This window comes from Acinonyx jubatus, chromosome B4, assembly GCF_027475565.1.
Source record: "Acinonyx jubatus isolate Ajub_Pintada_27869175 chromosome B4, VMU_Ajub_asm_v1.0, whole genome shotgun sequence".
In the NCBI taxonomy this organism is placed as follows: domain Eukaryota; kingdom Metazoa; phylum Chordata; class Mammalia; order Carnivora; family Felidae; genus Acinonyx; species Acinonyx jubatus.
In genome coordinates this window covers 62,151,987-62,169,018 of record NC_069387.1, presented here as the reverse complement: position 1 = coordinate 62,169,018, position 17,032 = coordinate 62,151,987, and the positions used below count along the sequence as shown (strand labels likewise).

Below are 17,032 nucleotides of genomic sequence, written 5' to 3'. Positions count from 1 at the left end.
ATCTTTCTTAAACTGAATTCCAGAACAATATTGGGAGAAGAATTTGTGCAGATAGTTATTAGGTGCTTTCCCCTCTGTTCACTGATAGGATTTTACTAGTGTCACCATGAGATCACTAGAGCTGGTAATGGTAGTGTCCTTTTGCAGAAGTGGAAAACAAGTTTATGTAGTATCAGGAGTCTTGCTCATGGCCATAGAGTTTTGGGTTTGCAGTCAGATTATTCTGATAATATATCCATTTATCTCCACCTGAAACCTGCCACCCTCCTCCCCAAGTATTACATTGCCTCTCAGATTTGAGTTGGTTCCTTCTGTGAGCTTAGGCTGACTTGCTCAGCAATGGCGGCAGCTCCTGTTTCATACAGTGGGACTTAGGAAGCAGGTGGTGGTTCTTTAAATAGCATTGTTAAACCCCATGGCTGTTGATTTATCCTGTGTTTATCACACACCAGTGGAAAATTACTGGATTCTTAAAAACAGTTCGATATTCTTCTCCTGGGCAGGCCTCCTTCACCTAAAAAGGCTTAATGTGAATTTTTATTCCCATATTCATTATTTTATTTTTGTATTCTTGTTAAAACTGTATGGCCATTCAGGAACAGTGAGATGTTCCAAATTACAACGAGCATACTTAAGGATAATTCTTTTGCCTTATATGCAGAACTTGTATTTTTAAATTTGGAGACCTTAGAAATCTCCTAATCCAGTTTTCTAAAATATGTGTGTGTCGAAGATGGGCAGTAGTAAAATGAGCAGCAGGATTAGTTTGAAAACAAAACAGTACTTTACCTTTTTGTTTTAATATTTTTACTCTTGATATTAATTTTGCATTTCAGATAAAGTTAAAGGAGCATTTGAACTTACTGTGATTATCAAAGGAGGCATGGTTTAAAATTGAGAAGCACTAATCCAATCCAGCTTCCTTACCTATGAAAAAAACGTGAAGCCTTCAGTGAGTGGCTTTACGAAGGTCATAGATAATTAGAGGCAAAACAAGGAGTAGAATCTTGGTCTCCTGACTGCTTGTCTTGGGATTTTGAACTTTGGCTTATTAAAAGCAAACTTTGAGAAAAGTCTTTCCTTAAAAGGAAAAATCACATGTGTATGAATACATGCACACTGAGTATATGCAGAACAAAATTAGAAATCTAAACCAGATGTTTACGTATATGCAGTTTTCTTTAATGATTTAAATATATTGACAAATTTTCAAACTGGAGATTTTGGATCATTTGAACTTTAACAGAGTACTTTAAAGCTGAATATTCAAAGAATATGCTCAAAAGTTGAAATAGGATACTTAGATGGACAATGTAACCCATGATGGAGTTTAATTTTTGCTTATTTAAAAAATATTTAGTACAACCTGTGTTGAAAAATTCAAAAGACATGAAAAGGTATTCAGTGAAATTTCACCTTCTCACTCATCAGCTCCCCAGATGTCATTCTCCTCTGTGGAGGAGGTAGTTCCTCTCCTAGGTTTTTGTACCCTTCCAGAGATATTTTCTCTTATAATGTCTAAGTAAAAAAAAATGAGCGTGTATTTTTTTCTTTTATGAAAATGATAGTATACAGTTTTTATCTGCCATTTTTGAATTATGTCTTGGTGATCCTTCCATAATTATTAGACACTAAAGTTAGTATTTTTAGTAGTTGCATAATCTTTCTTTATGTGTCAGTTTATTCAACCAGTCCCTCATTAATGAATATCCTTTAACTGTCCCTTCCTAAACGGACCTTTGGTTATTACTAATCACAAACATTGCTGCAGTGAATGGCCTGTTACATGTCATTTGCACAGGTAATAATATGTCTGGAGGACAGATTCCTTGAAGTGGACTTGCTGGGTCAAAGGATCTTGAGAGATAATTGCTAACTTGGCCACATTACACTCCTCAAATCAATGTATAGCAGTGCCTCTCTTCCCAGCTAATACTTTTTGATCATTGCCAGTTTGATAGGTGAAAAATGGTAATCTTGGGCTTAGAATTTGTACCCTTCTCATGTATGAGAGTTAATATCTTGTTATAAGCTTAAAGTCTGTTTGTATTTCTTTTTCATGACCTTTGCCTTTTTTTCCTCTTGACTTGATTTCACGGGAGCCAATTTGATATTTGTCTGTGATACCATTTGAAAATAATTCCCTCAATTTTTCATTCATCTTTGATTTTTCCCTACACTATGTAGATATTTTAAATTTTTGAAATCAAATGGCTCAATATATTTGTTTCTGATTTTTGGGCTTTGAGCCATTTTCCATCTTCAGGATTATACACAACTTCTTTTCATTTCTTCTCGTATTTCTGTGGCCCAAGTTTTCACGTTGAAATCTTTCATTCACTAGGAACTTCCTTTCTTGTAAAATATGAGGTTAGGAACTAATTTAATTTATAATTTTATTATGGATTTAACTCTCACTTCCATCATTCGTCTACTTTTCAGAATTTCTTGGTTATTTTTTTCACTTGAAATTTAGAATTGTCAACTTATCCCTCCAAAAAAGTTTTGTTGATGTTTTTACTGGGTTAGTATTTATAGAGTAAGAGTTATCATGGTGGATTTTATTTTATCTTTTATTTTATTTTTATTTATTTTAATGTTTACTTATTTTTGAGAGAGCACAAGTTGGGGAGGGACAAAGACAGGGGGCAGAGGATCCTAAGCGGGCTGTGTGCCGACAGCAGCGAGCTTGATGTGGGTCTCGAGCTCAAAAACTGTGAGATCATGACCTGACTGGACGTCAGATGGTCAACCAGCTGAGCCACCCAGGCACCCCAGTTATCACGATGGATTTTAAACTAAATGTTTAAATTTGTCTTTAGGTTACTCAGCAGTTAGAGAACATCTGTCTGCGGATCATTGATCTCGTTTTACAGAAACATGTAATTGGTAAGTTCAAAGGTAGAGTAAAAAAGTTAATTGATATTTTTTAACTTGGTAAACTTAAAGTGCATTTTTAGCCCTTCAGATTCAACAGTATGGACAATTTTGAGGGAGAGAAGCTTTCATTTTCTTCTGTTTTTTGGATATACTTTCGAGTATTATATATCTGTATTTTCATTTAGAGAAAAATTTAATACATCCAATTAAGAATTCCTAGTCTTGGAATTGAAAAATGTGAAATGATAGATCTATGTCTTTTCAGAAGTATGAAATAATTATTGTTCCGTTATCTATTATAGAGCCCAACTTCTGAATAGAACCAGTAACTAATAGAATCAGGATGTTACAATAGATGGGAATGTGTAGAAGAGGCTGTTTTTCCAGTATCCAAGCACTTTGCAGGTGGCAGCCCCCAGTCCTGTGCCCTGGAGAGTGTTGCAGCCTATATAGTGTGCAGACAGAAAGCTGAAAGAAAAGCGTGTTACTGCTTAAGAGCAGTTGTCTCTAAAATTTTTCTCACACCATTGATAGAAAATTGAGCATGCATTTCTGATATATGTGAATGATATTTGAATACAAGTTATAGGCAATATATATGTTACGAAACCACATTTACATATATAAAAACAGAAATGTAGAAGGATGGGATTAAATGTCTATATAAAGTGTTCTAATACACATTATATACATAGATACACACATATTTTATACTATATATATATTATATACATATTTCTATATATTATTTCCCATTTCAGTACACTGCCTAGGGTACATACCCCTTACTTTTGAAATCAATGCTATAAAGCTGTAGTTCTCAAACTTTGGTATGCATAAGAATCACCAAGGAGCTAGTTCAAATGAAGATTTCTGGACCATAACCCTAGAGATTCTGATAAGCAAAAAAAGAACATATTCATTTATGTCTTTATTCATGGAAGAGATTGTAACCAAAAATTCTCCATTTAAAGTAAAGCGATCTGGAGGAGTGACACTGTGAAGTAAGATAAAGAGAAATAGTTTATACTAACTTTTTCATCTGTCTATACCAGCTATTTGATTTGAGCAATTGAAATGTCAGGATGTTAAGGAAAGGGGCCTATTTTTGGGTGTAGTGAACAGATGAGAAAGCCATGGCTCCAGTTGCCTGTCTAGTATCTCATTCCTAGCTTTAAGGTGACAGGTGGTCTTTTCTTGTGTTTTTAGTTGTGATGTAATGTTAATGACCCTTTTTGAACCAATATTTGGCCATGCAGGATCTCAGATTAAAAAAAAAAAAAAATAGGGGGCGCCTGGGTGGCTTGGTCGGTTAAGCGTCCGACTTCGGCTCAGGTCATGATCTCACGGTCCGTGAGTTCGAGCCCCGTGTCGGGCTCTGTGCTGACTGCTCAGAGCCTGGAGCCTGTTTCAGATTCTGTGTCTCCCTCTCTCTCTGCCCCTCCCCTGTTCACGCTCTCTCTCTGTCTCAAAAATAAATAAAAACGTTAAAAAAAATAAAAAAAAAAATAGTTCTGTAAGATGTCATGGGCCGAATCTGTTTTTCTGGGACCCCCACCACAGCAGCCTGACTTTGTTTGTGTCCGTGGTCCAGTCTCTTTCCATTGTCCTACTTTCCTTTTCTCCATTGCCTGTTTTCATTGCTAATTTACTTATAAGATTTCATTTATTATTAGAACCTAGGTTTAGCTATTACTGCTTTATCTGCTTTATCTTATGCAGGAAGTGAAAGTTAGTATAATCATCCCACCCTAAGAGTCTTCTTGATTGAGAATGATTGAAATAACTTTTGGCGAATTCAAGCATAAATGGAATGTAGTGGAAGGATGTTTGGTAGCTCACTGAATCCGTGGGAAGGCTGGAATTGGCTGGAGCCAGCATGATTGTGCCATAGAAGTGGTCTGCTGAGAAAGTCAGTGCTGTCTTTGTCCACACTGGGTCCTAGATAGCTGCCCACCACAGTTCAGCCTCCAGCACAGCTGCAAAAAGTAATCTGCAACAGCTTTGTGCCTTCTGGTTTCTCTGTCAAGTTTCAGAGTCCTGGTCTTCAGCATCTGAGTATCGGGTTGTGCACACGTGCTGAGTGCGTGCAAGGAAATATTGGGCTCCTTTTCTGTCTTGAGCCTTTATAAAGTTAGGAAGAGGCGTTTGCTCTCCTTTTCTCCAAGGTGTGGGGTAATGATGAACAGAACTTTCAGATGTTTCATATTCAGATAATGCTGTTTTTCAAGTGATTGTCTTATGTAACAAGTTCTTTCCCAATATCTGTAATTTACATTTTATTTTGTTCTTGGTAAGGCAACTATCTGTCTTATCAGCTTTTGAATATATTGTTTGTTTGTTTTTAATATTTATTTTTTGAGAGAGAGAGAACGAGAATGAGTGGGGGAGGGGCAGAGAAAGATAGAGGATCTGAAGCAGGTGAGGAGAGCCCAAGGCAGGGCTTGAACTCACAAACCTTGAAATCATGACCTGAGCTGAAGTTGGACTCTTAACTGAGCCACCCAGGCTCCCCATATATATTGTTTTAAATAATGCTACAGGGTCACCTGGCTGGCTCAGTTGGTTGAATGTCCGACTTCTGCTTAGATTATGATCTCAGTGTTAGGTTCATGGTTTTGGGCCCCACGTTGGATTCGCTGCTGTCAGCATGGAGCCTGCTTTGGATCCTCTGTCCCCATCTCTCTCTCTCTCTCAAAAATAAACATTAAAAAAATTATATTACAGAAAAAACCTCCAAGCTTCCAGAGTGAATATTAGTTCCTTTTAAATAGGAGGGACGCCTGTGTGGCTCAGTGGGTTGAGCATCCTACTTTGGCTCAGGTCATAATCTCACAGCTCCTGAATTCAAGCCCCACGTCAGGCTCTGTGCTGACAGCTCAGAGCCTGGAGCCTGCTTTGGATCTGTGTCTCCCTCTCTCTCTGTCATGCTGTGCCTCTCTTTCTCAAAAATAAATAAACATTGAAAATTAAATAAGAGGGAAAAAATCTTTGAACTTAAAAGACTTTTGCTCAGTGATGAACATGGTGGGAATTATTTGAAAAATTTTCTATTGAGATTTGTATTTTCTGATTGTATGTTTAGATATAATGCACTTTTGACTGAGAGCAATAAGAAATATATATGCAAATACATATATATGCAAATATATTTGCAATATATATGCAAATACAATATTCTCTTTGAACTCTTCTACTTTATAGTGGGTATCACTGACTTGAGATAAATTTTAAAATACTGCACAAGTATTACATGATTTGTAAATTGACAAAATACGGTCCAGAACATAGTTTGTAAAAATATGTGAGACCAGAAGATATTGTAGCCTAGCTTAATTAAGCTTTCCAAAGAACATTAATTATTTGTAAGTTAACAGTACTGTGCACAAGAGATACACAATTCCTTCTTGTACCCATTTCTAATATAGCTTCAGAAGTATAACTATATTTTAGTACACAGTATCAAGAAAATATGTATTTCCAGTATTCTAGGGAAATTTAGTAAAAACAAATCTTTGCCCTGTCCTGTTGGGTAGGGGGCAGATGGAAGGTGGCAAATATGGGAATGCTGAGAAAGGGGTATTCAAGTATGTTAGGTGCCGAGGAAAGTATGCAGGTAGATAGTCTCAATCCTCCCGTCTGTGGTCTTTGTGTTTTAATTTTTGCTGTTTTCTAGCATTCTAACTAGAGATTTTCTTCCTTCTAGAATTCTATGAAGAAATTCTTTCACTGGCCTACAGTTTAACCTGCCATGGCATTTCCCCTCAAATGTGGCAGCTGCTAGGTATATTATATGAGGTGTTTCAGCAGGATTGTTTTGAATACTTTACAGGTATGCCTTTGGCCATGTAACATTTTTGCTTTTCTGTGTCTGGACATTATTTCCTTTGACACATGACATAAAGACACATACGATTCCGGTACTAATCAGAAAACAGTTGTTATTTCTCTGTGGAGTAAAGGGTGGTGCTGTTAGAGCAGTGTTTTCCAGAGTTAGGGATACAGGCAGTAGGAAGGAGCCTGTTTCCTGTTGTATCTCAAATTAGTTTGCAGTCAGAACAAATGTCCATACATTAATTCAGTTAGTATTTTCTGAATACTATCTATATTTCAAGCACTGTTCTAAGTATAGCGGTATAGCAGCGAACAAAATAGACAGCATTGCGCTTTTGACGCTTCCATTCTGGTTGGGGGGAACCAGAGGGAAGGTGGGGAACACACAGATAAGCAAGAAAATACATACTTTGTGAAGTGGTGATGAGTCCTTTAGAGTAAAGGACAAACATTCAGAACAATCACTATAATAAATGGTGAGCATTTTAATCTTCCTGATCCACATTTTCCTCATCTATAAATAGGGCAGATCTGTCACTTTCCTTACTAGCATTTGTGGCTGTGAAGGAAGATAGTAATATGTGGGTGCTATAGAAATATAGCTTCCATGGGAATCATTTATTTCTACTCCTGTTACTCAAGTCTCATTGGGATTTTGAATTTTTTTTTCCAGATATGATGCCTCTCCTGCATAATTATGTGACAATAGATACAAATACTTTATTATCTAATCCAAAGCATTTAGAAATACTTTTTACAATGTGTAGAAAGGTAAGCGTGTCCTAATCAGTTGTTGTAGTGGTTCTTAGTAATGTTTGAATGTTTTACTGCTGGTCACTCTCAATTTGTTTCTTACACCTTTAGTTCTGTATTGCCTTCATCAACATATATTTGCCATTTTGTATTTTCTAATAGAGCTTGGAATTATTATTTGAAAAATTTATATTTGTGTTGTGCTTAAGAATGCTTGCCACTTTTATAGCTGTGTACTTTATAATGGTCAGGGTAAATAATTTTGTTTGTTTTTCCTTCAAAAATGCAAACTTACTACTTGATGAAAGAAAAGTGCTAAGAAAATAAGCACACAGTTTGTCAGTCTTGATTTTTTTAAATTGAATGTGTATATTGGAAACAACTAGATGTATATATTTTGATTATAAATAAGACAAAAAATTGGAATAGTTGGAAAAACAGCATCATTTAGCTCAATACAGGTTGATTTATCAGCCATATACTGGCTACTGTTAGATTCACATGCAAACATGTCTACTGTGTTGTCTTTGTCACAGGTTAGATTTTGCCCTCTATTGGTTGTATCTAGGAATCATTGATGAGTATAAATAATGTTTTCCTTTCTCCTTTAGGTGAATATTTATATACACATAAATATAAAACTGTATGTTGCATAAAGCTGCCAAATATCTAAGTTTGGCCTTGGAGTTGGGACTAAAGTATCTAGTCTACAACCTTTCTCACTAAAAGAGATGTGTACCAAGATATGTTAAGAGCTCTGAGCTGACAGTCAGCACATCTGATTAAAGTCTCAGTTCAGTTGTAAAGAGCCTGGTAGATTTTGGGAGGTCACTAAGTTTCATCACATAAATGAAAGGAGTAGAGTCATGATTTTTAAAGACTCCTTTAGCTCTGTAATAACCTAGCTTATTAAATCATAATCACTTGGCAGTGCTTAGTATTTTCTCCTAAGTAGTGTAGACAAGTGCTATTGAGGGAAAGGGAAAGAGAAAGCAGCAAGCAGAAAACATAACAGTCCTACACCCATTAGTACAGCTGCTCTGTATTATAGCTGCTGGGATAAAAGTGATGCTCACAGTAATGTCCTTAGACTTACCAAGTAGTTAAAATATATGTCCTATTCTTGGTTTTTAGTAATAACTAATACTTACTGGACTCTTCCTGTATACCAGGTATTTCCTCAGCATTTTATACATATTAACTTATTTTATCTTTACAATATTATGAGGAAGGTATCACCTTTTGGTCAAAGAGGAGACCAAGGTATAATTTTTTGCATCGTTCCTGAGGTTTAGTACATTGTCCTAAGTCACAGAGCTAGTCTTTGTTGGAGCCATATTTGAACCCAGGTGGTCTGGCTCCAGAGCCCATTTTTTAAATTACTAAACATATTTTGTTTCTTCTCCTTTTGGAGGTGGGGACCAAAACCAACCAACAACCATCCAGCCAACCAACCAACAAAAAACCAAGCAAATACAATTTGGGGAAAAAGGAGTGATTTATTTATTCTTTCTGTATTGTACGCCATGATGGGAACAGTAAGACACAGAGGTTAATAAGTTTGTTTGAAAACACAGATAATAAGTGGCAGTGCTGGAATTTGAACCAAGCATTTTGGTTCCAGAGCCCATTTACATTTAGAATCTAGATCTAAATACATTGCCCTAGAGGTAAATTTTAAATTTTATGTAAATAGTGTTGGTTCTTGGTGTTGCCAGCTACCTGCTTAGGATTCAGCTCACTGATCCATCTGTTTTCCAGCTTCCAAAATTTTATAGCTGTCTACTTTTTCCTTTTCTCTGTCTTTGTGGATTTATGCCTCTAAAATCTCTTTACTGTCATTTTAATAGTCTTTTGGGAAGTAATAAAATTAAATGGGAATGTTCAATCTGTCTTCTTTACCTGGAATTTCTTTTTAATTCAGTTTTCTTAAATTGTATTTGCCTAGGAAATTATCCAATTAACCTGAGTTTTCAAATATATAAGGAATATAATGTTCTCCATAATATTTACTTATTTTTAATCTCTCCTTTATCTGTATTTGTGTCTTTCTTGTCTTTTGTTTAAACAAATAGCTTAAGTATTTTGTTTGCAACTATCATTTCTAATATTTTTAAAATTCTGTTCTTTTTAAGAATAATTTTGACAAAAGCTGTCTGCTTTGTTGTCTTTATTCATTGAATCTGTTTTTTGTTTCTGTTATTTGTATTGTTTGTATTTTTAATTTCTGTCTCCTCTTTGTTCTTTGGGTTAAGTCTGTTCTTTTTCTTATAGCTTGTGTTTTAACATTTATTAATTTTTTTACATTTCTTAATTTCCAACATAAGCTTGCCTCTACTCTGCGAATCTCTCTTCTGGGAACCTTATTATAAGGCAATTATATTCCAAATTTTATGTATGAACACGTGCATTGTAGAATTGTTTATAATAGTGAAAATACAGCATTGACAATAGAGGAATATCTAGTAAACTGTTATATTTATCTACTGTAATACTTACAGTCCTAAGTGGTTATAACATCGATGGAAAATGTTTGTAGTTTAAAGTCCAAATGGAGAAATTAAAAGGTGTGTGATATCAAATTATGGTTATTATTTTGAAAAAAGTGAGTATATATGGACAAGAACTCAAAAGAAACAGAAACTACAGGGTTTGTTTCATTGTTTAAAAGTAAGGTTTTAAAATTTCTTTTCATTTCATTTTATTGGTTTGTTGCTTTGTTGCCTTTAAGGGAAGCTTCGTTTATCTGAAGTTAATTCCTATAGCTTAACTTTATTAATCCAAAGTTAAATAGGTGAATTCTTTCTTCTTAAAAGGAATTAGAGTAGATAAAGAAGATAGATGTACTTTATTTTGACCGTCCTTCTCTTGGATGGGCAAACTTAGAAAGCAAAGCTGCGATTCTAATGTGTGAATTTTTATGAGCTATTTGCTTCATGTACACTTGATTAAATTCTCTGCAGTGCCATTCACTGCTAAGCTAAATTGTGATTACTGTAGGTACTATGTGGAGATGCAGGAGAAGATGCGGAATGTCATGCAGCCAAACTCCTTGAAGTCATCATTCTTCAGTGCAAAGGAAAGGGAATTGATCAGGTAATACATGTATGGAAAGTTTGTACTTGATGTTTATACTGAAATTTTACCTGATTGACATTTTGTTTATATTATATGATGGAAAATTAAAAAGATAGCCTGAAGTTTGTGCTTCCTGGTACAAATCCTATTTAAATGGCAAGGAAAAATACCCTTGCAATTTGAAAATTGCACCTTGCATTCTAGCAGAGAAAGAAATAAACAGAAAAATATGTAATAATTTAAGAGGCTATCAAGCGAATCATGAAGGAGATGAATATGTAAATTCTACTTAATTGGTTTCCCAGAGATTTGCATTTTCCCTTTGTTTTTGTAGATTCTATTGAAATATTCTCAGATTTGTTCTTTTAACCAGAAATGAAGATACTGTACAAAAAAGAAAAAGTTTCTTTTACTGATTTAAAAAGTATTATAGGGGCGCCCGGTGGCTCAGGGTCCGACTGTTGATTTCAGCTCGGTTTGTGAGTTTGAGCCCCACATTGGGCTCTGCGGTGACAGCACTGAGCCTGCTTGGGATTCTCCTCTCTCTCTCTCTCTCTCTCTCTCTCTCTCTCTCTCTCTCTGCCCCTCCCCTGCTCTCTCTCTCTCTCTCTCTCTCCCTCCCTCAAAATAAAATTTTTAAAAAAGTATTATAAATTTTCAACAAAGATTAATTTGATATTTGGTGTAATCATGGTATGATAGATACTGAGAAAAAAAATCTTCAAGTAAAATTGTGGAGTTGTCTTTTTTTCTTTCAGTTCTGTAATGTTTGCTCCATGTATTTTTTGGTAACAGCTTTATTGAGCTATAATTCACATACTGTATAATTCACTCATTTACAGTGGATTCAGTGTATTTTAATATATTCACAGAATCATGCAGCTATTCATATAGTCAGTTTTATTTTTTAATTAATTAATTAATTTTAAAATTTAAATCCAAGTTAGTTAATATAAATGGTGTAATAATGATTTCAAGAATAGAATTTAGTGATTCATCACTTACTTATAACACCCAGTGCTCATCCCAGCAACTGTCCTCCTTAATGCCCCTTGCCCATTTAGCCCATCCCCATACCCAATACCTCTCCAGCAACCCTCAGTTTGTTCTCTTATGGTTTGTCCCCCTCTCTTTTTTTATATTATTTTACATCCCTTCCCTTATGTTCGTCTGTTTTGTATCTTAAGTTCCACATATGAGTGAAATCGTATGCTATGTCTTTCTCTGACTTATTTTGCTTAACATAATACACTGTAGTTCCATCCACACTGTTGCAAATGGCAAGATTTCATTCTTTTTTTGACTGCTGAGTAATATTACACTGTGTATATACATACCACATCTTCTTTATCTTTTCATCTGTTTATGGACATTTGAGCTCTTTCCATACTTTGGCTATTGTCAGTAGTGCTGCTGTAAACGTTGGTGTATGTGCCCCTTTGAAACAGCATACCTGTATCCCTTGGATAAATACCTAGTAATGTAATTGCTGGATTGATTGTAGGGTAGTTCTATTTTTAATATTTTGAGGAACCTCTATAATGTTTTCTAGAGTGGCTGCACCAGTTTGCATTCCCACCAGTGGTGCAAAAGGGTTCCTCTTTGTCTGCATCCTTGCCAATATCTGTTGTTGCCTGAGCTGTTAATGTTAGCTATTCTGACAGGTGTGAGGTGGTATCTCATTGTGGTTTTGATTTGTATTTCCCTGATGATTAGTGATGTTGAGCATTTTTTCATGTGTGTGTCAGCCATCTGGATGTCTTTTTTGGAAAGGTGTCTATTCATGTCTTTTGCCCATTTTTTCACTGGATTATTTGTTTTTGGGGTGTTGAGTTTGATAAGTTCTTGATAGATTTTGGATCTAACCTTTTATCTGATATGTCATTTGCAAATATCTTCTCTTGTTCCATTGGTTGCCTTTTAGTTTTGCTGATTATTTCCTTCGCCGTGCAGAAGCTTTTTATCTTGATGAGGTCCCAATAGTTTATTTTTGCTTTTCTTTCCCTTGCCTCCAGAGACATGTCAAGTAAAAAATTGCTGTGGCCAAGGCCAAAGAGGTTGTTGCCTGATTTTTCCTCTAGGATTTTCCTGTCTTACATTTAGGTCTTTCATCCATTTTGAGTTTATTTTTGTGTATGGTGTAAGAAAGTGGTCCAGGTTCATTTTTCTGTGTGTCGCTGTCCAGTTTTCCCAGCACCACTTACTGAAGAGACTGTCTTTATTCCATTGGATATTCTTTCCTGCTTTGTCAAAGATTAGTTGACCATACGTTTGTGGTTCCATTTCTGGGTTCTCTGTTCTGTTCCATTGATCTGAGTGTCTGTTCTTGTGCCAGTACCATACTGTCTTGATGATTACAGCTTTGTAGTATAGCTTGAAGTCTGGGATTGTGATGCCTCCTGCTTTGGTTTTCTTTTTCAGGATTGCTTTGGCTATTTGGGGTCTTTTCTGGTTCCATACAAATTTAAGAATTGTTTATTCTAGCTCTTTGAAGAGTGCTGGTGTTGTTTTGATACGTATTGCATTGAATATGTAGATTGCTTTGGGTAGTATTGACATTTTAACAATATTTGCTCTTCCTATCCAGGAGCATGGAATGTTTTTCCATTTTTTTGTGTCTTCTTCAATTTCTTTCATAAGCTTTCTATACTTTTTAGTGTATAGATTTTTCACCTCTTTGGTTAGGTTTATTCCTAGGTATTTTATGGTTACTTTGGTCAGTTTTAGAGCATTCCATCACTATCTCCCAAAGAACTCCTCATTTCCCCTTAACACCTACCCCCCCCCCCCCAGCCTAGGCAACCATTTTTCCGCTTTCTTATTTTAGAGATTTGTCTATTCTAGACATTTCATATAAACAGAATCATGTGGTCCTTTAGTGAATGACTTTTCTCACTTAGCATAATGGTTTAAAGGTTCATCCATGTGGTAGCATGTGTACTAGTACTTCATTTCTTTTTATTGCCAAATATTCCATTGTGTGGATATATCACATTTATTTTAGCCATTCATTAGTTGGTGGATTCTTGGATTATATCCACTTTTTTTTAAGTCAGCTCCATCCCCAATGAGGGGCTTGAAGTCATGACTCTGAGATCAGAAGTCACATGCCCTACTGACTGAGCCAGCCAGGTGCCCCTGATTATTCCCACTTTTTGTCTACTGTGAATAATGGTATGCACATTTCTATGCAGATTTTTGTGTGGACGTACTTTCATTTCTCTTGGAATATATCTAGGAGTGGCGGTTCTTTGTTTAATTGTTTCAAGAACTGCCAAACTTTTTCCAAAGCAGCTGCACCATTTCCCATTCCTACCAGCAGTGAATGAGGAGGATTCCAATTTGTCTGTATCCTCATCAATTCTTGCTTTGTTGCTCTTGTTTTCTTGATCAGTTTTTTTTTTTTCTTATAGCCATCCTTGTAGGTGTGAAGTAGTATATCACAGTTTTGATTTGCATTTGCTTGATGGCTAATGATGTTGAGTATCTTTTCCTATGGCCATTTGTATATCCTTTTTTTTTTTTTTTTTGAGAAATGTCTATTCAGATTCTTGGCCCATTTTAATTAGGTTATTTGTTTATTATTGAGTTATGGGGGTTATTAAAATATTCTAAATTCAAGTCCATTGTCAGATGTACAGTTTGCAAAAATTTTCTCCCAATTTGTGGATTGTGTTACCACTGTCTTAAATCGTTGTTTTTTTTTTTTTTAAGTTTGATTTATTTTGAGATAGAGAGCATGCAAGTGGGGGAGGGTCAGAGAGAGAGGGAGAAAGAGAGAATCCCACACAGGCACCACACTGTCAGCACAGAGGGGCTTGAACTCACGAACTGTGAGATCCTGACCTGAGCTGAAGTTGGAAGCTCAACCAACTGAGCCCCCCAGGCGCCCCAGTTGTGTTACCACTTTCTTGATGGTGTCCTTTGAAGCAGTTTTTAATTTTGATGATGCCCCCCCCCCCCCAGTTCATCTAATTTTTCTTTTGTTGCTTGTGGTTGGTGGTATATTTAAGAACCTGTTGCTAAATATAAGTTCACAGAGATTTCCTTGTGTTCTCTTCGAAAAGTTTTATGGTTTTAGCTGCAACATTTAGCTCTTTAATTCGTTTTGAGTTAAATTTTCTGTGTGGTATGAGAAAGGAGTTAATTCATTATTCTGCATGTGGATAGCAAGTTGTCTCGGTACTATTTGTTGAAAAAACTATTCTTTCCCTATTGAATTGTCTTAGCACCCTTGTCAAATGAATTGACTATAAAGGTGAGGGTTCATTTCTGTATTCTCATTCTATTTGATTGATTTTTTTTTTTTATCTTTAAGCCAGGACTACACTATCTTTATTAAATTTTGAAATTAGGAAGTTCTAGTCTTCCAGTTTTGTTCTTTTGCAAGACTGTTGTGACTATTCTGGGTTCCTTGAGTTTCCATGTGAAATTTAGGGCAGCTTGTCAATTTCAGCAAAGAAGTCAGCTGGTATTGTGAGAGGCATTGTGCTGAATCTGTAGAATCATTGTAGATCTGGGAGATATTGTCATTTTAAGAATACTTAGTCTTTTATCCCCTGAACATGGGATCTCTTTCCTTATGTTTAGGTCAAATTTCTTCTAAAAATGTTTAGTTTTCACAGTATAAGTTTTGCAGTTCTTTTGTGAAAATATTCATAGTTTAGTCTTTTTAATGCTATTGTAAATGGAATTATGTTCTTAATTTCATTTTCAAGTTTAATTGCCCATGTTTAGAAATACATTTTAAAAATATGTATTTATTGTGTATCCTGCAACCTTGCCAAGCTTGTTTATTAGATTAATGTTTCAGTAAACTTTTTAGGATTACCAGTCTGGGTGCTTTTTATTTTTCTCGCCTAATTACGTTGGCTAGAACCTCTAGTGCAATGTTGAACAGATGTGGTGAAAGGAGAGGTGTTGTTCCTAATCTTAGGGGGAAACATTCCTTTCACCATTAAGTCTGATGTTAGCTGTGGGTTTTTCATAGACGCTTTTTATCAGGTTGAGGGAATTCCTGTTTGTTTGTACTTTGTTGACTATTTTTATCATGAAGCATGTTGAATTTTGTCAAATGGCTTTTTCTACACCTTTATTATAGGTGTATTCATATTTCTATTTATTTTTGAGTTAATTTCAGTAGTTTGCATCTTTCTAGGAATTTGTTGGTGTAATTTATGTTAACTAATTTGTTGGCATGAAGTTCATATTTTTTTTATTTCTGTAGGTTGGTAGTATGTTCCCAGGCTTGGTAATTAGTGTCTTCTCTCTCTCTTTTTTATCTTTTGGTCAGTTGAGCTAAATAAAGGTTTTCCAATTTTGTCGATCTTTTCAAAGAACCAATTTATGGTTTTGTTCACTATTGTTTTTCTGTTTTCTATTTCATTAGTTTCTGGTCTAATCTTTACCATTTATTCTCTTCCATTTGCTTTGAGTTTAGTTTGCTCTTTTATTTCCAGTATCTTATTTTTTTAAGTTTATTTATTTATTTTGAGAGAGAGAGAACACATGTATGTGCACAAGTGAGGGAGGGACAGAGAGAGGGAGAGACAGAATCCTAAGCAGGTTCTGCACTTGGGGCTCAAACTCACAAACTGTGAGATAATGACCTGAGCCAAGATCAAGAGTTGGACCCTTAACCAACTGAGCTGGTCAGGTATCCCTATGTCCAGTATCTTAAGGTGGAAGGTTATGTTATGATTTGAATTATTTTTTAAATACATCTGCAACTATAAATTTTCCTCTAAGTGCTGTTTTAGCTATATTCATTTAACTCAAAATATGTTCTCATTTTTTTGGTGGTTTATTCTGGACCCATTGGTTATTTAGGAGTGTGTTAATTTGCAAGTATTTGTGAATTTCCCAAATTCTGTTATTGATTTTTTTTTAATGTTTATTTTTGAGAGAGAGAGCACATGTGTGCACGCTCACAAGCTGGTGGGGAGCAGAGAGAGAGGGGGACAGGGGATCTGAAGGGGGCTCTGTGCTGACAGCAGAGAGTACAGTGTGGGATTTGAACTCATGAACTGTGAGATCACAACCTGAGCTAAAGTTGGATGTTTGACCAGTTGACTGAGCCACCCAAGTACCCCTCTGTTATTATTTCTAATTTTACTCCATTGTGATTAGAGAACATACTTTCTATAATTTCATTCTTTTTAAATGTATTGGGACTTGTTTTATGGCCCCAAATATAGTTTGTCCTTATACTGTTCCATTGCATTTAAGAATAATATGTATTCTGCTTTTGTTGGGTGGAATGTTGTATAGATTTTTGTTAGATCTAGTTGATTTATAATGTTGCTTAAGTGTCTTATCTACTTGCTGATATTCTACTTATCCATTATTTTTAAAAAATATTTTTATTTTATTTTAGAGAGGGTGAGGGAGAGGGGGGAGAGAGAGAGAGAGAGAGAATGAATGAATGAATGAATGAATGAATCTTAAGTAGGCTCCATGCTAAGTATGGAGCCTGATGTGGTTCTCA

General features: G+C 35.5%; 1 protein-coding gene across 2 annotated transcripts in view; it reads left to right on the top strand.

The window, feature by feature from the left end:
* IPO8 (importin 8) overlaps nt 1–17,032 on the top strand; it is an 84,161-nt gene that overhangs the window by 36,661 nt on the left and 30,468 nt on the right. For both annotated transcript variants that reach the window (XM_027035835.2, XM_053226106.1), the window contains exons 17-20: nt 2,823–2,889; nt 6,587–6,712; nt 7,388–7,485; nt 10,468–10,563. In XM_027035835.2, coding sequence (XP_026891636.1) covers nt 2,823–2,889; nt 6,587–6,712; nt 7,388–7,485; nt 10,468–10,563 — 387 coding nt within the window. The remainder of the gene's footprint in view (nt 1–2,822; nt 2,890–6,586; nt 6,713–7,387; nt 7,486–10,467; nt 10,564–17,032) is intronic.